The sequence below is a fragment of the Lolium rigidum genome, chromosome 6, assembly GCF_022539505.1.
Source record: "Lolium rigidum isolate FL_2022 chromosome 6, APGP_CSIRO_Lrig_0.1, whole genome shotgun sequence".
Classification (NCBI taxonomy): Eukaryota; Viridiplantae; Streptophyta; class Magnoliopsida; order Poales; family Poaceae; genus Lolium; species Lolium rigidum.
The window spans coordinates 303,128,981-303,149,745 of NC_061513.1; the positions used below are offsets into that span (position 1 = coordinate 303,128,981).

The 20,765-nt window shown below is 51.3% G+C and overlaps 1 protein-coding gene and 1 pseudogene across 1 annotated transcript; one reads left to right on the top strand and one right to left on the bottom strand.

Moving 5' to 3' along the window:
• Positions 1–4,688: 4,688 nt before the first annotated feature.
• LOC124664498 (E3 ubiquitin-protein ligase SINA-like 3) lies at positions 4,689–5,739 on the bottom strand. The gene is made up of 2 exons (XM_047202007.1): positions 5,485–5,739; positions 4,689–5,402 (listed from the first exon to the last, which is right to left on the bottom strand). Exons 1-2 carry the CDS (start codon positions 5,737–5,739, stop codon positions 4,689–4,691), a joined length of 969 nt encoding a protein of 322 aa, XP_047057963.1.
• Positions 5,740–19,227: 13,488 nt separating this feature from the next.
• LOC124664499 lies at positions 19,228–19,930 on the top strand (annotated as a pseudogene).
• Positions 19,931–20,765: the final 835 nt, after the last annotated feature.

Here is a 20,765-nt window from a genome sequence, read left to right on the forward strand (position 1 = left end):
GGATTCGTTGCATAGAAAACAAAAAATTTCCTACCGCGAGAACGCAATCCAAGCCAAGATGCAATCTAGAAGACGGGAGCAACGAGGGGATGATCAAGACTAACCCTTGAAGATTTCCAAAGCCTATAAGAGTAGGCTCTTATTGCTGCGGTAGACGATCACTTGCCGCTTGCAAAAGCGCGTAGAAGATCTTGATCACGGTGCCACGATAGGGCAGCACCTCCGTACTCGGTCACACGTTCGGTGTTGATGAAGACGACGTCCTTCTCCCCGTTCCAGCGGGCAGCGGAAGTAGTAGCTCCTCCTTGAATCCGGCAGCACGACGGCGTGGTGGCGGTGGCGGTGGAGATCTCCGGCGGAGCTTCGCTAAGCGTGCGGGAGAAGAGGAGGAGAGAGGGGGCGGCTAGGGTTTGGGAGAGGGGGTGGCCGGCCACCTAGGGGTGCGGCCAAGCTATGGGCTTGTGGTGGTCAGCCCCCTCTCCTATGCCCCTCATTATATAGGTGGAAGCCCCAAAAGTTGTAGTCCAAGTCTTCGAATAAGACCCCAACAACAAAACCTCCCATAGGTGGGAAACCTACTCAAGGGGGAAATCCCACTCAAGGTGGGACTCCCACCCCTTCCTTGGGGGGTTGGCCGGCCACATTGTCTCTTTTTTCGTTTCCGGTTCGGACAGGTTCAGTTTAAAAAAAAAGTTACAGTATATAAAGGTTAGTCTAGATCGTCTAGACTCGAACGCAAGCCCACTTTCAAGTCAAGATAAAATTCATAATTATCATGATCAACTTCAACCTAGAATTTATTGGCTAGCTAGCTGCACCCACTAATGGAACAACCGCACATAGGAACATAACTACAATAAATAAATTCAAAATAACACCAGTGTAAAAAATATTATTTTAAATCTTCAAAGCAGCTTTAGCATGACATATTTTGTTACAAGAAAATAAGCTGATTTGGGATGATAGTACCACATGTATCTTTTTTTTTTAAGATGGGCTATCTGAATTTAACAATGAAGCAAAGACGGAAAGACCAACAAAGAAATTTATCAATTCTAAGTTACATCACAGTACTCCAAAATCTCCACCTCTAACTCCACCAAAGGGATATCAATGATATTCCATGCACCTGATAGAGAAGCTACAAAATACTGCAGCTGCGCAAGCTTATCAAACCTCGTAGATTTTGGATAGCCACATAATCCATCCACCGCAAGGGGTAGACATACTTTTGTACACTCGATGGTTAGGGAACCACCCCATAAGATGGAGTTTTCCCAACGACCAGATAAGTGAAGAAGAAGAGATATTGGGAGAAACATAGATACCACTATCTTCGACATCGATCACCAAGACCTTGCAATGAGGGTGACAGAAACAGAGGACCATTATTCCACACAACATCCTCTTATAAATTCAACGACAAGTCTTACAACCTAAACTAAAACCGTACTTAGTTTTGGATCGGTGCAAGATCAGGATTGTTTTAATCGATCCTAAGAGCATCTCGAGTCGGGTCCCCAAATCGCGTCGGATCAAGCGTTAGGGGGCGTCGCTGCCCAGTCGCGTGTTCCATTTAGAGGTCCCAAATCAATAAAGACGCACGGAAACAAAAGTTTTTATTTACGTTTGATTATATTTTACAAGTTTGAATGAAAACGGCTAGATTATCTAACCCGGGCCTACTGGCCGGTCGACGGTGCATTCGACAGCCTCGCCTCATCGTCGCCTCCCCTTCGCCGCTGCTCGTGCGCCACGCACCGCCACTCCCTACGGAGCGCGACGATAAGACGTCGGTGCTCGTTTGCCGCATCGTCGCCTACCCTCCGTTGCCGCTCCTGCTAGAGGGAGAGTTCGACGCCATGGCGAACCCGCGTGTCATTGTCCTCCTCACGGGCACGGGCGTTGTCCTGCAGCTTCTTGTGCAACTCGAATGACTCGATGAGCGTCCGCTGCCTCCTCCGGGTCCGGTCCGTCGTCGTTGGACCTGTCGAGGTCGTCGCTGCCCTCCTCCTTAGCCTCCTCCTCCACTTGCGCCACCGCCGCCAACATCTTCGCCTCCCGGGCCGCCGCTTCTGCTGCCGCAACCTCCTCCTGTTTCTCCAGCTCCACCCGCCGTAGTCGTTGATGGAGCTCCCGCATCCGTAGCCGCTTGCCCATCTACTCAATGCGCCGCTGCTCGTGCAGCTCGTCCGCACGGTGGCGGCGCCGCTGCAGCCCCTCTGCACGCCACTGCTCGCCCATCTCCTCCGCCAGGCGGAGGCACGTCTCTTTCGCTGTGGCGGCGTAAAAGTCCGGTATGGTGGCCGCTAGCGCCGCCTCCTCCCATGATTCTTTGTCCGCAGCCTCTGGGTCGACGTCGAACTCCGGTGGTGGTGGAGATGGAGGTGGAGGTGGAGACGGTGGTGGAGCCAACTGGCCGGCGCTGGCGCGGCTCATCATTGCGTAGGTGCTGCGCAGGTGACGAGGCATGTGTTGCGGCGAAGAAAGGGATGTCGGCGGCTGTGGTGGCGTCCACTGAGTGGAGGAGGCCTTTTATAGGCGCTGGTGACACAGCAAGAGACGGGAAGAAAGCGTGGGAAGAGGCCAGAAGCCGCGGGAAGAAAGCAGCAACGCGCGGTGGCATGCGAAGGGCGGCGACGCGTGGAGGAGGCGCAACTCCGATGAGATGTCTCGCCTGCCCCTCCGTCAACATTAAGGCAAAGTTGCGATGCTTCGTTCGTGTGTCAATGACGCTTTGGGTCCGCCACTCCCCGCCTCGCTTCTCGCTCTATCGGGAGCGTCCAATGTGGAGCGGGGACGGGCTTGGGGTGTCGGACAGCGTATTGGAGCGCACGATTGGGGCTGAAAAAAAAATGTTCGGCGCGCCACAAAAGACTTTGGAGGACGCGACTGGAATTGATCTAAGAGCATCTCCACCGGCGCCCCCCCCCCCCATAGCGGTCCCGATAGCGTTTTGGGGGCCGGGAGAGAAAATGGGCTCACACCGGCGCACTCCAAACAGCGCCGGCGATTTTTCGAGCCCAATAGAAGCACTGGCAACCCCGTGCCGGCCCCTTGACCAAGGGTGTGAATCGGGCGCGCCGGTGCCTCGCGAGGCTGAAAATTTTTGGCGTGTGGAGCCGCCTGTCAGCAACACATCCCAAAAGTCGACGCCAACAGGGAGTGGCGGGGCCGACGCGTCAGCGGAACATTCAATTTTAACCTAACTGTCGCCTACCTTGCGACGGGAGTTATTGGGGCGCAGCGGCGGTGCAGTTTCCGCAGACGCGTTGCAAACCGTCCCGCCGCACCTTTGCGTGCCGGCGTTAATGAGCGCCACCGCTCCCCCGCCTCCCGCCGGCCTATAAAAAGGGCCGCCTCTCATCGTCCCTCTGACACACAAACCCTAGCGCCTCTCTCCCAACCCTAGCCGCCACCATCTAAAACAGACGACGCCATGTCTGGTCGAGGCCGAGGTCGCGGCCGTGGTCGTGGCCACGGCGGAGGTGCACGCTCACCGTCGCCTGCCATGGCGTCGTCTTCATCATCGGATCTACATGAGGAGGAGCGCCGTGTGGTGTTCGAGTTCGTCATTGTCCTCAAGGGCGACCCATAGGGCATCCAGAGGCTGTCGGACATGTTCGCCGACTTCGTCGTCGGTGACCAACCGGGCTCGCTGCATCTGCGGGAGGCTGCCTGCGGCTGCTGCCGGTGGATTGTAGACGTGATCTACGACGCGCGCGGCAAGATGTACCTCCACATCGGCTGGGAGAAGTTCGCGCGCTACCACCACCTCGAAGCCGGCTTCGTGCTCATGTTCTCCTACCTTGGTGAGGGGAACATGATCGTCAAGGTGTTTGACGAGACGCGCCGCCGCCGCCACTACCACGGCGACAGTGCCGAGGAGGACGACTACTAAGTGTTGTTTCTTCGCAACGAAAATAGGCACACATGTTTTTGGATGTTCTTCCTCGAAAGAACCAACAGGGGTACCGTCAACATCTGGATTTTCCAGTTTGGACGACTGGGTGTGCCTGCGAGTGTTCTTTTTTGGTAGCGAACACATGAAACCTGCGATAACCAGTCTAGTTAGGTTTAGTTATTGTGCAATGTTATTTGTGTCAACCATGGTCAAACTATGTATTAGTTTGTGGAAAATCATGTTCCAAATTATATCTTCGTGTAAACCATGTTTCCAATTATGTATTAGTTTGTGGAATGTTTCTCCTCTTTATTCGATTTTCTATGCTTTTATTTGTGATTTTAAGTCAAAACATCTATCGGGGCCGCCGGTTTGGGGGCACCGGTGTAGGAACATCCCCCAAACAGAGGATGCAGTACCGACATCCCCCATACGAAAGTGCCGACGCCTGTGCCGGCGACTATTTGGGGGCGGCCGATGGAGATGCTCTAAGGTTATCTTGTCCATACAGAAAATATTTAAAGACAGGAACAGTGACATAATGGAAATCCATTTGGTTTGGAATTTTCACAGTACCTCGTCTGATTTTGAAGTACTAATAACAGCCACGAAATAGTGCACACTGCAACCAGAATCCATCACTTCTATGCTGAATGACAAGCGGAACCTTCCCCGACTAAATTAAGCTCAAAGTTACCGTAGGATTACTATGCTGGTTGCTGGATGCCTGGAACACTAACGACAGATGAGAAGCTCTTCTTCTGGATGGAACATCACGGACTGATCAGGCGGAGATGTTCTTCTCGATACGGATGTGGAGAGGAAGCTCCTTGGACGCGGCAGGCCCGACGAGGTAGCGTGGCGGCACCATGAGGTACGACGTGAGGTCCTCCAAGGCGACAAGGCCCGGCGACGAGCTGCTCACCGCCTCGACGTCCGCCAGCACGGTGTCTGTCTTGCGGTTCGCCGCCGACCCCGGCGGTCCGTTGGCCCACATCTTAACCGTGTACCGCGGCACCATGCACGTGTCCGCCCGGACGCAGACCACGGACACGACGGTGACGGCGCCGAGCGCGCCGAGCGTGAGGAGGAACACGGGCCCGTGGCGCCCGTCGTCCCCGGTGACGACGATGAGGCGCCGCGGGGGGCACGGCACCGGCACCTGGATCTTGTTGGGCCTGCCGCAGGGGATCCTGTGCACGGGCACGGAGTGGGCGGCGGAGAGGTGCGCGACGAGGGCCGACGGCGGGGCCGCGAAGCCGCAGCCGGGCTCCGTGCACAGGCACGGCGCGTGCAGGCAGGCGCTCTTGTGGTCGCTGGCCTCGTAGTAGGCGACGAAGCGGCCGCAGCCCTCGTGCGGGCACTCCACCCTTGCCGCCGAGACGACGGCGTCCATGGCCGGCTCGTGGTCGAACGGGCCGCCGTGCTCGCATCGACGGCACTGGTTCCCCGGCAGGTCGGCGACGCAGCCGCCGCAGGCCAGATGCCCGGCCTTACACTGTCACAGATCGAAGCTGCTTAGACACAATCCGAGAGTCGATTGGACGTTGGAGAAATCAAGAGAGCGAGAAAGAACGAACCTTGTGGACGGGGGGCTTGAGAGGGGAGAAGCAAAGGGGGCAGTGGAGAACGGAGATGTCCATCTTGAGGGTGACCTCCACTCTGGCCCCGTTCACCTCCGCGACGACGGCGCCTCCGGCTCCATCGTGCACGACGACTTCCTGCTTCACCGCCGAGCCGTTGGGCAGCGGCTCCACCCTCTGCTTCTTGGCGTTCTGGTCGCCCTGCCCCATGGCCGACGACGGCGAGGCCCTGTCCCTCCCCTCGGTCGCCATTCCACAGATCTGGATGGGCAAGGAGAAGCTCGATCGGGGGTTTGAGGGAGTGGCGTGTGTAGTGTGAAGAGAGAGGCTGAAGAGGAGTGGGGCAAGGTGGAAGTGGGGAAGTGGGCAGGTGGAATCAGTTGGGGTTTTCTGCTGAAAACAAAAGGAAGAAGCGATTCGTGATTGGTCAGCGGTCAAGAGTGAAAAAGAAATGAGCGCTGCCACTGGCTGGCGGACGCAGCTGCTCCACGCCAGGGATGGAGCGAGGTGGATCAGCAAAAATGGATTTAGCCAATTAAGAGTATCTCCACCAGCGATGCCAATAACAATTCTAGTAGTAGATATATAAAATAGGTTGTATTTTTGGTTCACACCGACGCATCTAAAAGTAGTCAGCATGTTTCCGACCTCAATAAAATCATCAACAATCCTGTGTCAGTCCCTTCGCGCGAGATGTGAATCATGCGCACTGGCACCTCATGACACGTCGGATTTTGCATTCGAGCCCCACCTGGCAGCCACTACCCCGAAAATACTACTTCTATTCCACAATTACATTCCCCTCTCACCCACCGTTTCATTTCTCTCATCCTCCAATCTAGCTCCCGCCCACCTCTCCGTGCCTAGTACTCCGTGCCGGTGTTAACGCGCGCCACCACTCCCTCGTCTCCCTCCGGTGTATAAAAAGGGGTGCTCACGCATCGCCCCTCACACAAAACCTAGCGCCGCAATCCCCAAAACTAGCCGCCACCATCTCAGGAGTCGAGGGCAATTCCATGGCTGGTAGAGCTCAAGGTCGAGGGTTGTGTCGAGGTCGCGGCCGTGGCCGCGGCGACCGTGCTGGAGCAGCAAGGCCTACACTGTCGTCGTCGCCTACACCACCGTCGTTTTTCGAGGGGGGGTGGGAGTTCAAGTTCATCGTCATCCTCATGGCGACCCACTCGGCATCCAGAGGCTGCCGAACAAGTTCGCCGAGTTCGTTGTCGCAACGAGGCGGACACGTTGTCGATGTGGGAGGCTAGCTACGGATTTTGCCGGTGGCCGATGAACGTGCTCTTCGACGGGCGAGGCAACATGTACCTCCACACCGGTTGGGAGAAGTTCGCGCGCTCCCACGACCTCCAAGACGGATGCGTGCTCACATACTGCTACCAAGGCAGCGAGGAGATGAGTGTGAAGGTGTTCGACGACATGTCCTGGCACCGGCACTACCACAATGACGACGAAGAGGACGATGATTGAACATGGCGAGTGTTTGCAGTGAAGATGGCCGCCGGCCAATTGAAGCCACTAGTGTATATTTCTGGATGTTCTTCATGCGCATCGAAGAACAACAACCGGGCACTCCAAGAGACAGCTGCATTTTCCAGTTTGGGTGACTAAGAGTGTTTGAGAGTGTTCTTTCTTGGCAGCGAACACACGAAATCTGTGAGGCCAACACTAGTTAAGTTTTCTCGATGATTTAACCATGTTCCAAATTATGTATTAGTTTGTCTATTTAAATGAAAATACAACCAAAAACAAAAAATTATTCTAATGGATAAACAAGTTTGGGGGACGCGTTTGGGGGCGGGGCGCGGCTGGGGAGAGACCCGTCCCAAGCACGGTACGAAGCGGAGGTGTCCCCCAAATGTTCAATCCGGCGTCGTTTGGGGCTCACTTTGGAGGACGCGGCTAGAGATGCTTTTAGACCATCTTCAACATTGTCACCGTATTTCGGATACCAAATCGGTTTGATTGGGTTCATATGCGGTAGCCTTTTAGACAATCTTTTTTTTTTAATCATCTTCCATGTACAAATAAGCACCAACGCTTAGCAAAACGTTTGCTTTATTTTTTAATCATCCATCTAAGCATCTCACATTGTACTTGCCCTAAGAGAGCAATCTCCAGCGGTGCTCTCCATATGCCTAAATTCAATGCCCCTACCCGTCAAAATGCTACACATATATATTCCAGCCACACATATTACATATCATAGAGTTGTTTAAATGACATCATAGAGTTTAAATGAAATCATAGAGTTTAAATGAAGGGAAATGCATTTGTACACACGGATGGGTGCACGAGCTATCAATCTCTGTAAAGCAACCACTGGTGGAAAAACAAGTCCCATAAGTCGCGAAGGTAAAGGAACCGCGACTAATGGCGTCTTTAGTCGCGGTTCGTGTGGCGAACCGCGACCAAAGGCCTGGGCCCAGGGCGCACGGTGGCCAGCTGGTGCACGTGGGGTCCTTTAGTCGCGGTTGGCCAGCCCAACCGCGACTAAATGTGCCCGAAGGCCTTTAGTCGCGGTTGGCCAGGCCAACCGGGACTAACGCCCCTCCCCTATATATACCCATCCAGCAGCCAACACTTAGCCATTTGGAGCCATTCTCTTCACAAACTTCACAAGTGAGTGTTAGGTTTGCTTTTGGTTCCTCTTATGCACATAAGGTGTTTGATGAAATGCCCCAAGAGCATGAAACAAACATGATATGAAGTGTTGGAGCCACACTTGAGGTTTCTCATTTATTTTTTCCTCCTCGATCGCGGTTAGCAACTTGAACCTTTGATGTGTCATTGATAAAATATGCATGTGTGTGTAGTTCATTGTTTAATTTATATTGTTTGTAGCTAGTTAGTTTAACAAATGCATGATGGTTAATTATATATTTTATATTATAATAATGCAGATGAATCGGCAATGGATGTACGGTAACCGACTCTCCGGCGAGTTCGAGTACGGGTTTGAAAGATTTCCTCGTAGTGGCCAATGCGAACAAGCGGGGGGTTTTGTTATATGTCCATGTGTTAAGTGTAAGAATCGGAAGGGTTACTCTTCCTCAAGAGATGTTCACATGCACCTGCTTCGGCACGGTTTCATGCCAAGCTATAATTGTTGGACCAAGCATGGAGAAAGAGGGGTTATAATGGAAGATGATGAAGAAGGGGACGATTTCATCGATGAAAACTATCTTGCTCATTTCGGTGATACTTTCATGGAGGATGCTGAAGGTGAAGGGGAAGGTGAAGCGGAAGGTGAAGAAGAGGCACGTGATGATCCCGTTGATGATCTTGGTCGGACCATTGCTGATGCACGGAGACGCTGCGAAACTGAAAAGAGAGGGAGAATTTGGATCGCATGTTAGAGGATCACAGGAAGGCGTTGTACCCGGATGCGATGATGGTCTGAAAAAGCTGGGCTGCACACTGGATTTGCTGAGATGGAAGGCACGAGCAGGTGTAGCTGACTCGGCATTTGAAAACTTGCTGAAAATGTTGAAGAATATGTTTCCAAAGAATAACGAGTTGCCCGCCACTACGTACGAAGCAAAGAAGGTTGTCCGCCCTCTAGGTTTAGAGGTTCCGAAGATACATGCATGCATCAACGATCGCATCCTCTACCGCGGTGAATACGAGAATTTGAATGAATGCCCGGTATGCACCGCATTGCGTTATAAGATCGAGGCGATGACCCCGGTGACGATGTTGAGGGCCGAAACCCGGAAGAGGGTTCCCGCCAAGGTGATGTGGTATGCTCCTATAATACCACGGTTGAAACGTCCGTTCGGGAACAAAGAGCATGCCAAGTTGTTGCGATGGCACAAAGAGGACCGTAAGTCGGACGGGGAGTTGAGACACCCCGCGGATGGAACGCAATGGAGAAAGATCGACAGAGAGTTCAAAGATTTTGCAGCCGACGCAAGGAACATAAGATTTGGTCTAAGTACGGATGGCATGAATCCTTTTGGCGAGCAGAGCTCCAGCCATAGTACCTGGCCCGTGACTCTATGCATCTACAACCTTCCTCCTTGGTTGTGCATGAAGCGGAAGTTCATTATGATGCCTGTGCTCATCCAAGGTCCGAAGCAACCCGGCAACGACATCGATGTGTACCTAAGGCCATTAGTTGATGAGCTTTTACAGCTGTGGGGCAGACCTGGTGTCCGTGTGTGGGATGAGCACAAAGAAGAGGAATTTGACCTACGAGCGTTGCTTTTCGTAACCATCAACGATTGGCCTGCTCTTAGTAACCTTTCGAGACTGTCAAATAAGGGATACAATGCATGCACGCACTGCTTACATGAGACCGAAAGTGTACATTTGCCAAATTGTAAGAAGAACGTGTACCTTGGGCATCGTCGATTTCTTCCGAAAGGTCATCCAATGAAGAAAGAAAGGCAAGCATTACAACGGCAAGGCAGATCACCGGCCGAAGCCTCGCGGAACACACTCGGTGCTGAGGTATTTGATATGGTCAAGGGTTTGAAAGTCATCTTTGGAAAGGGTCCCGGCGGACAATCAGTTCCGAAGGGAGCTGACGGGCACGTAGCCATGTGGAAGAAGAAATCTATATTCCGGGAGCTAGAATATTGGAAAGTCCTAGAAGTCCGCTCTCGCAATCGACGTGATGCACGTTACGAAGAATATTTGCGTGAACATCCTAAGCTTCTTGGGCGTGTATGGGAAGTCAAATGATACAAAGGAAGCACGGCAGGACCAGCAAAGTTTGAAAGACCCTGATGACCAGCATCCGGAACGGTTTCAAGGTCGTGCCAGCTACGCTCTGACCAAAGAAGAGAAGGTCATCTTTTTTGAATGCCCGAGCAGTATGAAGGTCCCGTCAGGATTCTCGTCCAATATAAAGGGAATAATAAACATGGCGGAGAAAAAGTTCCAAAACCTGAAGTCTCACGACTGCCACGTGATTATGACGCAATTGCTTCCGATAGCTTTGAGGGGGCTCCTGCCGGAAAATGTTCGAGTAGCCATTGTGAAGCTATGTGCATTCCTCAATGCAATCTCTCAGAAGGTAATCAATCCAGAAGTTCTACCACGGTTACAGAACGATGTGATCCAATGTCTTGTCAGTTTCGAGTTGGTGTTCCCGCCATCCTTCTTCAATATTATGACGCACCTCCTGGTTCACCTAGTCGATGAGATTTCCATTCTCGGTCCCGTATTTCTACACAATATGTTCCCCTTCGAGAGGTTCATGGGAGTATTAAAGAAATATGTTCGTAACCGTGCTAGGCCAGAAGGAAGCATCGCCAAGGGCTATGGAAATGAGGAGGTAATTTAGTTTTGTGTTGACTTTGTTCCTGACCTTAAGCCGATTGGTCTTCCTCAATCGCGGCATGAGGGGAGACTAAGTGGAAAAGGCACGATCGGAAGGAAATCAATGATATGTATGGACGGCCATTCTCACGACCGAAGCACACCACACAGTTCTGACCAATTCCAGCTTGGTGGCTCCGTACTTTGAGAAACACAAGAATATTTTACGCTCGGACAACCCCGGGAAGCCCGAATCCTGGATTAGGAAGGCCCACATGGAGACTTTCGGCAGTTGGTTGAGAAAACATTTAATGAGTGACAATAAGGTTGTAGATCAGCTGTACATGTTGGCCAAGACACCATCTTCGACTATAACGACTTTCCAAGGGTACGAGATAAATGGGAATACATTTTACACGATCGCACAAGATAAAAAGAGCACCAACCAAAACAGTGGTGTCCGCTTTGATGTAGCAACCGAGAATGGGCAAAAGGTCACATATTATGGTTACATAGAGGAGATATGGGAACTTGACTATGGACCCTCCTTTAGGGTCCCTTTGTTCCGGTGCAAGTGGTTCAAGCTAACAGGAGGTGGGGTAAAGGTGGACCAGCAATACGGAATGACAATGGTGGATTTCAACAATCTTGGTTACCTTGACGAACCATTCGTCCTAGCGAAAGATGTCGCTCAGGTTTTCTATGTGAAGGACATGAGTAGCAAACCGAGGAAACGAAAAGATAAGAAAACGATCGAGTACATCATGCGATGATCCAAAGCGCCACATTGTTCTTTCAGGGAAAAGAAACATCGTGGGAGTGGAGGACAAGACAGACATGTCGGAAGATTATAATATGTTTGCTGAAATTCCGCCCTTCAAAGTGAACACCGACCCAAGCATTAAGTTAAATGATGAGGATGCTCCATGGATACGGCACAATCGTAAGCAAGCGGGGACACAAGGGAAGAAATGATGTGTAATAATTTATTAATTGTACCAAACTTTGTTGAATGAATCATGTGAATTATATTACCCGTGATGTGTTTGGTGTCCATTTTCGAATGATTCAATTGACTCGAGATAGCACCGATGATACATGAAATTTGGAGTGACTAAGTCATACTCCTGCATACATGAAATTTGGAGTGACTAAGTCATACTCCTGCATATAGGAAATTTGGAGTGACTAAGTCATACTCCTGCATACATGAAATTTGGAGTGACTAAGTCATACTCCTGCATATAGAAAATTTGGAGTGACTAAGTCATACTCCTGCATACATGAAATTTGGAGTGATTTAGTCATACTCCTGCCTAGGCGTATAATATGCATACTCGTAGTCTTCATAGCCGCCGCCGTTGTACTGGGTAGTCGTCGCCTTCTAAGTTGCCGGCGTCGTCGTCGCCGCTGTCGTCGTCGCTGTCGTCGGGCGGCGCTCGTGGCTCGAACCGAGGGTAGCGCAGGCGGGGGATATCGCCGGCCGTGATGTAGTCCATGACGCTCCGCGAGTCCGGCCGTACCACCATAGCCGACGGCCGGCCTCGTGGAAGTTTCCGGAGGCGGACCGTCCTCCTCATACCTCGGCGAGCGCCCTCTCACGCCGATTGATGAAGAAGGCGTCCCAAGTATGCTGGTTATCGGGATGCCGGCGGGGATTCATCCGCTGCTCCGGCGTGAGGTCGAGGTAGTAGTGGTTCGTGATGGCCGCCCGGCGCGCAGCACTCGAGGGATGGGAGGGACCGGCACGCCGCCGGCGCTTAGGCTCCGGTGCCCGGCAGGGACGCGGTAGCCCGGTGGGCAAGGGTAGTTCGAGGCGCAAAGCTCCTCCACCTGCTGGTAGGTTAGAGTGGGTGCGTTGGAAGCCATGAGAGAGTGATGAGAGATTGTAGAGATGTGATAATGCTGCCCAAGCCGGGCAACATATATGTAGTGAGAAACGGCGGGAGAAATGGGAGCGGGAAGACAGGAGGCGGGAAGAAAGAGGCGGGGAGAAAGTGGCGGGAAGAAATTGGCGGGAAAAAATTGGCGGGAAGAAAGAGGCCGGAAGAAATTGGCGGGAAACAATTGGCGGGAAGAAAGAGGCGGGAAGACAGGGAAGAAATGGCGGGAAGACGAGGAGGGAAGAGGGGGTCGGCGGAAAGAGGCGGGAAGAGGGGGCCAACGAACTTTTGAATTGAATTAGTTTTATTTTTATGAATTTTTTATAATTTGTATTTTTAAATTTTTGAATTGAATTAGTTTTATTTTTCTGAATTTTTTGATATATTATTTGTATTTTTAAGATTTTGAATTGAATTAGTTTTATTTTTATGAATTTTTTGATATATTATATGTATTTTAAACATTTTGAATTGAATTAGTTTTATTTTTCTTAATTTTTTGATATATTATTTGTATTTTTAACATATTGAAATGAATTAGTTTTATTTTTCTGATTTTTTTGATATATAATTTGTATTTTTAAAATTTTGAATTGAATTAGTTTTATTTTTCTGAATTTTTTGATATATTATTTGTATTTTTAAGATTTTGAATTGAATTAGTTTTATTTTTATGAATTTTTTGATATATTATATGTATTTTAAACATTTTGAATTGTATTTTTAAGATTTTAAATTGAAATGAATCTGAAAAAGCACCTTTAGTCGCGGTTGGTATCCCCAACCGCGACTAAAGGTCGTTTCCGCGGAAACGCAAAAACGGGCGAAAATAGCCTTTAGTCGCGGTTGGGGACACCAACCGCGACTAAAAGGTACCCTTTAGTCGCGGTTTGTGTCCCGAACCGCGACTAAAGGTCGTCGAGTATAAATACTCACGCGCCGTGCGCCCCACTTCATCTTCTCCACTCTTCGACTCGCCGTCTCATCTCGCGCGCCGAAGGTCTGCCGCCGTCGCCCTCGACGCCGCCGCATCGCGCGCCCTCGACAACGCCACCGCCGGAGGAGCCACGCCGCCGCCGGAGGAGAGCCACCGCCGTTCGTCTCGCCGGCCCCCTTCCTTCTCCTCGCCGCGCCCCTCCACGTACCGGCCGCCCGCGCGCGCGCGCTCGCCCTCGATCCGGCCGGCCACTTCGCCGCCGCGCCTCCCCGCCGCGCCCCGATCCCGCGGCCTGGCCGGGCCACCGTTCGCCGCCCGCGCGCGCGCGCCCGTCCCTGGCCGCGGCGGCGCCGGCGCACGCCCGCCGCCCGTGTCGTCTACACATACAGAGAGGGAGAGGAGAGAGAAGAGAGATCGAGGAGAGAATTTTTTTAGTTTTTTTTTACTAAAATTGTAACGGAAATTTGTAATTAAAGTGTAATTTAAACATGTAATTATAACTAAACATGTAATTTAAATTGTAACTAAACTTTGTAATTAAAAGTGTAACTAAAATTTGTAATTTAAATTGTAACTAAAAATTTGTAACTTAAAAGAAATCGCGACGCTAAATTTGTAACTTAAAAGAAATCGCGACGCTAAATTTGTAACTTAAAAGAAATCGCGACGCTAAATTTATAACTTAAAAGAAATCGCGACGCTAAATTTGTAACTTAAAAGAAATCGCGACGCTAAAACTAAAATTTGACTTAAAAAAGATTGTGAAAAAACTAAAAGATTGTGTAAAGAAAACGCTAAGGAAAACTTCGTCCCGTGCCTCCGCCCCGTATGGTCCCACCTACGTCACCGTCTTCCCTCCATCTTTTTTTTCTCGGCCCGGCAATCTCATCCCCAAATCGAGCCGCCGCCAACCCAGCAAGTGCGTCGAGCCATAGCGCGCCACTCCGCCTCTCCTCGCATCCCGAACCCACCTACACCGGTCTCTCGGTCACGCGGTCACCTGCGTCCCCCTTTCGCCACCACCACCTGTTCTCTCGGTCACGCGATCACCGCGTCCCCCTCTCGCCTCCCTCATCGCCCTCTCTTTTATATGTAGAAGAGATATGATAATGCTGGCATATACACAATTAATTTGTTTTGACTACATGTTTTCAGGATCGACATATGGCGGACGATAGAGCTGACCCGATTCTCGGACAACTATGATCCGGTCGCCGAAGACCATATCTTCGGCATCATAAAAGGCGATGTTATATATGTGCCGACCGGAGAAGAAGAAGATGATATCTCTTCTTATCCGAACCTTGAGGGTGAAGATGAAGGGCGCTGTCGGCAAGATGGTGCGGAAGAAACGTCGATAAACGACGATCTTCGCTTGGAAGTAGCAACCACCTCCGGCGCCGAGGTATATATATATACATATTGAGCGTCTGGTGATACAACTAACTGATTTGAATAAATGTGTGTGTACTAACGCGCGCGACTCTCTTTCTTATTTTAGCCCTCGGCCGGATCGTCGAAAAATCGAGTACGTCGTCGTCAAAGCGTGGCGCAACCAAGACGATGAAAGCGGGAGAAACATGCACCATCGATGTTGTCGACGAAGCAACCGGCAGGCCGCTGGAGCCCAGCAAGAACGCCACCAAGTTTGTCAGCCAATGCGGAGCCGTTGTTAGAGACAACGTCTCGATCACCCGCCAGGAGTGGAATGAGCCAAAGAAGGCACGTGTTGGTTTCACTTTTGTCGAACAGAGAGAAAAAAAAGATTGCTTGAACAAGCTTATGGAACATTTCGTTCTACCTCCGGAATACCGCAAATACGATGAGGAGGGTAACAAGATTGCGGAAAACAAGAAGAGGCGCAAGCTAGTCAAATAGTTCGCTCTTTCTAGGATGGCCAACGCATTCCGGAAATACAAGCATAATCTAGCCCATGACTTTGTCAACCAGGGCAAGACTCCGGATTTCAAAGGACAATATGAGAAACTGCAACATGATTGGCCAGAATTTGTGAAGCAAAAGAAATCGGAGCAGTTCCTTGAACTATCGAAAAAATAAGGAAAATGCGGCCAAGAAGGAGTACAATCATAAAATGGGGCCAGGAGGGTATCGCTTTTGGCAGCCTAAGTGGGAGAAGATGGAGAACGAGCCGAGGGCGCGAGGAATCCGTCCAGGTACGGAGGGATGGGACCCAAGGGCCAAAAGCTGGTGGTACGGGCATGGGGGATCGCCGAACCCGGAGACAGGGAGTGTGTTTACCAGGGCAAAATAATTACACCCACCCAAAACCTTATTGAGGCAATGAGGGATGCTCAAGAGGGGAGGATCAGGTTCAACAGAGAGAACGACGCCCGACAAAAGCCCTCGGGAATCCCGAACACGGAGGACGTGTACGAGGCATGCCCGGGGACATTTCGTGGAAACTAGGGTTCCCCCAGAAAGATGACCCGTACGGTTACAGAAGCCGTAAGAGAAAGATGGATCGGGATGCAGATGTTGTGGCGAAGTTGGTAACGGAAATGGATGTGATGAAGAAAACCATGAGTGTACTAGTCGCCGAAAGAGATGCAGCTCGGGCGCAGCATGAAGATCATCCAATGGATCTCGGAAGCCAGCAGCGGAGAAGAAGCAGCGTGGCTTCCACGGAGGCCTCACCGGCTGGTGCACCGACGATCGAAATTACTGCACCGGAGCCTCAGCTCGGTGGTCGAAGTTACTGCACCGGAGCCTCCTCGCTACCCCGTGGACGATATAAAGGAGATGAAAGCATGTCATCCGTATTATCCTATCGGGAACATGTCCATGAAGGTAGCCATCGGCGAGTGTTTTACCACTGGAGCACTCCACCACAACAACCCCATTCAAGATGGCTATGCTCGTGTGACGGTGGAGGAGATAGTCCAAGGGTTTGAGGACCTGGACATTGACATTGCTACACCCGAAGGGGTGAAAAGACTTGGAGATGTCAAGCGCCAGCTCATTCTATGGCGGAAGAAATTTATCAAGTTTCCGGGCGAGGCGCCAACAAGTCCACCCCCGTACGGTGGTGGTGGTGGCGGTGGCGGTGACGGTGGCGGTGGCGGTGGCGGTGACGGTGGCGGTGGCGGTGACGGTGGCGGTGGTGCTTCACCTAATACACCTCATTCACGTCGGCCCGACGCCGCCCCCGCTCCTCGTCCGGCGGGTGATCGGACACCGGTACCGCCCCCAATCCACCTCCGGCGAAGAAGCGAAGCAGTCCTGGGTTATTAACCCGGACCCTTACGTACCTAAGAAAACAAAGGTACCGGAGGTATCACCGAAGCCTCTCCCCAGGAGGTCTTGGGAAAGTAGTGCCGAGGAAGTCGAGGCGGGCGCGGCTGCTGATTTAGAGAAATGGCAGAGCGAGCGTCAAGAAGAAAATAGAGGGCGAGCCCAAGCCGGTATATTCCGACAAGGAAAAGCAGTGGGCTAAGTCATTTTTGAACACACCGTCCCAAGCCGCGAAGAATCTGCTCGACGACTATTTACGTGAACTTCGTAGGCAAGCACTCGCGTTCAAGAACAGGAAAGAGTTGGCGGAGAAGAAAGCCTTGGAGGACGAGGCCGAGAAAAAATTAGAAAGGGGGAAAGAAGTTGCCCAGCTCGGGGAACAAAGTAAACAATCGATCGCCCCGCTCATAGTGCAAGCCGCCGGTCCGGATGCCCCCGATATCATAGCAGCTGCGGCAGCACATGGATTGACCGTAGAAAGTGCCGGAAAACAAGCGGCCGACTTAGGTATCACTCTTCGTGCAGTGTTAGGCCTTGATGAGGCGCCAATGAAGGACGTAGTATTTACATATGTGAAGAATGGCCCTCTCATCGAGCCTGCGCAGGAAGAAGATCTACCTCGACAAATGAAAGGTCTGCTAAATTGGTACAAGGGTTACATAAAACATGAAAACGCCAAAGACTATATCTATGCGGAAGTTAAATATGTGCATCACTTCAAACGTTACCGGGTACAAATTCCTCCGAGTGAATTGTTCCAGCTGTTCAATCTGCGCGAGCTCGACAAATCTATCATCGGTTGCTACGTTCGTAAGTGATTTATTAATTTCTACCCCATCTCGTTCATTGCCCGCACTATATATATATATATATATATTGTCCTAACTATCTTGTTGTGTACGCTATATATTATGCGGAATGAAGAAGCGGGAAATGCGAATAAGGAACATCCATGATGTTGGGTTCATTGACCCACACATCGTTAATTCATATGTGTTAGAACACCACCCCGCCGACGTGGAGGAAGACTCCGTGGCGGTTTATTAGAAAACAGCAAGAGAAAAGTGATATTCTATTTCCTTACCATTTTGGGTGAGTGTTTCTGTCTTGAGCACATTCTCTTTTGTTTACTCCATGCATGGTATGTGGCTAATTGATGAGTTATGCATGACTCGTGCATGTATCGTGTCCGCAGGTTCCACTGGATTCTTATGGTAATTAAAGTTCAGACCTCCTCAGTTCTCGTCCACGACTCTCCGAATATGGATCCGGCGCTTTGGGGCGACATGAGAAAAATGATGCAAAAGTAATTATTTTCATTCATTTGCGCTCTATATCGATCGGCCTATTTCGTTCATCATTTCCTAATATCAAGTAACTAATTAATAACTCTCTTGTTTATTTAATTTTCTTTGCCTCGTAGGGTTTGGAGACGGTTCGTAGATACCAAGGTCGGTGAATTCAAAAAAGAGCTACATTTTAAAATGGCAAGTGTCGACGACTGGGGATACTCAGCCACCGGGGACCAATCTATGTGGATACTATGTTTGTGAGAGGATCCGGAGATACCGCAATGAGCGGGACCGGACGTGTGAGAACAACATCCTCGAGGAATAACCTCCGGAAGACGCTTAGTCCGAAGCTCGCTTCCGACCACTTCAAGAGGAACTAGCTGGATGGTTGGCGAGGGAAGTCATCGATCCTAGAGGAGAACACTATTACGATGACGTAGATCTTTATGTGCACCGGAATTTGTAACTAACTTGTTCAAAATTGTATATGGTCATCCGATATTGAATATATATTGTATATGGTCATCCGATATTGAATATACATTGTATATTCCTCTTGAATTCTTTTTGGTTCTAATTTCAAATTTGTTTGAAATTGTACATTCATATGCATGTATGTATACAGTACCGTAGAATATGTGAAACTCCTTCAAAATTAAAACCCAAAAGAAATAAAATAATACAAATTAAAAAGAAACCAGATTTAGGGGGAGGGGGGCTAAACCCTAAACCCTGCGGAGGCCTTTAGTCGCGGTTGGCCGGAAGAACCGCGACTAAAGGTCCTCCGCCCTGGCGCCGCCTCGCGGCCCACGTGTATGGGCCTTTAGTCGCGGTTCGTAAGGAACCGCGACTAAAGGGGGGGGCCTTTAGTCGCGCTACTTTGGTCGCGGTTGGGCCACCGCGACTAATGGCAGTTGCCAACCGCGACCAAAGCCCCTTTTTCCACCAGTGAACTACTACTCCGTAATTGATTGAACGGGTCCCAGGCTCTCTGCCATGCCATGGAGTGAGACTGAACGCGAGGAACCAGCAGGACAGAGAACGAGTGAGCAGTACCACGCATGTGCATGTACGGTAATTCAACGCTCCTCATCTTCTTGTTGCACATGGCCACATCCTCGGTGTTCCGACGGTGGCGCAGGGTCTCATCATCCCCATGGTAGACCCGACACACCTCATCGCCGCCGGCAGGCCGCGCGTCTCCGTCGTCACCACGCCCATCAACACCGCGCGCAACATGGCCGCCTTCGAGGGCGCCACCAATTAGGCGAGCGGCGAGCCTCGCCGTCGAGCTTTTCGAGCTCCAATTCCATGGCCCGCAGCTCGGACTGCCTAGGGGCTGGAGATCGCCGACGAGATGGTCGACATGATCATGTATTCGAGTCCATTTGGAAAGATGACCAAGCCGTTGGAGGTGTACCTCCGAGCCTTGCTGCGCCGACCGGACTTCCTCGTCGCCGACTCCCGCAACCCGTGGATGGCTAGCTAGGCGTGTGATGCCCTCGGCATCCCGAGGCTGGTGCTGCACTTCACGTGGCTCGTGGCTCGACGCACGGTCGCCGCCGTCCGTGCCAGTCCGTGCTATGCATCAGCCTTCCACAGCCTCCATTGCATGTGCCTGACAAAAAACATTTTCCAACACATGGCGACAACCATGGTGGCGATGACGGCCAACACCAAGAGTTGTGCGCTGACTGCCTTCGAGGGCGCTACCAAGGCAGGCGGCAGGCCTCCCCCTCAAGCTTGTCGGGCTCCCGAGGGTGGTGATACACCAGGACCGGCTGCGGCAACCATGCTGACGTTGAAGCCGGCCGCGTCATCTCGTGGCTCGACTCACGGCCGCCGGCGTCCGTGTACATCAGCTTCGGCTAGCAGCATCGTGCGGCTGCCGGCCTCGGTCACGTCGATGTTCCGTCGGAGGCATGTGTGTGCGCATGATGCCTCAGCACCAAGCTGGAGGTGCATGTGGGGCAGCTCAACGAGATGGCCTCCTCCTCCGGCGCGCCGGCACCGTTCCAGGCCATCCTCGCAGTGAGACCTGGCGCCGACGCGGGCGTCGTCGAAGAGGTTCTTCAACCTCTTCTCCAGGGTCAGGATAGGCGGCCCCGTCCAGACTACTCCGAGCCGAGCCCGTGCGCTGGCCACCACCTGCGAGCTCGTGTCCGAAGACGAGGCCTGCATGCGTTTCATCGCTATCGACATGGACGATGGTGTCGCAATGCTCGTCGGCTTCCTCGAGTCACGAGGCTCGAGCATCCAAGAGGAGGCCGCCGGCGCCGTAGCTGTCATCGCGAGCTCAGATTCATACAGAGGATAACCTGTAAAAATTTAGCATTTGAGCTCAGATTCATACGGATAATCTCGCAAAAAGAAATTGGAATGGGTGTAAGAATTGTGTTTTCTGTGACTCTAATGAAACCATAAACCACTTATTTTTCGATTATCCCTTCGCAAAGCTAATTTGGAGAACCATCCAGTATACTTTTAATATCCCTCCACCGACCAATGTTACAAATATGTTTGGAAATTGGCTAAATGGTGTTGATAAAATATCTAAAGGACATATTCGAACGGGTATTTGTGCTTTGATGTGGGCTATATGGAATGGTCGCAATGATATTGTCTTTAACAGAA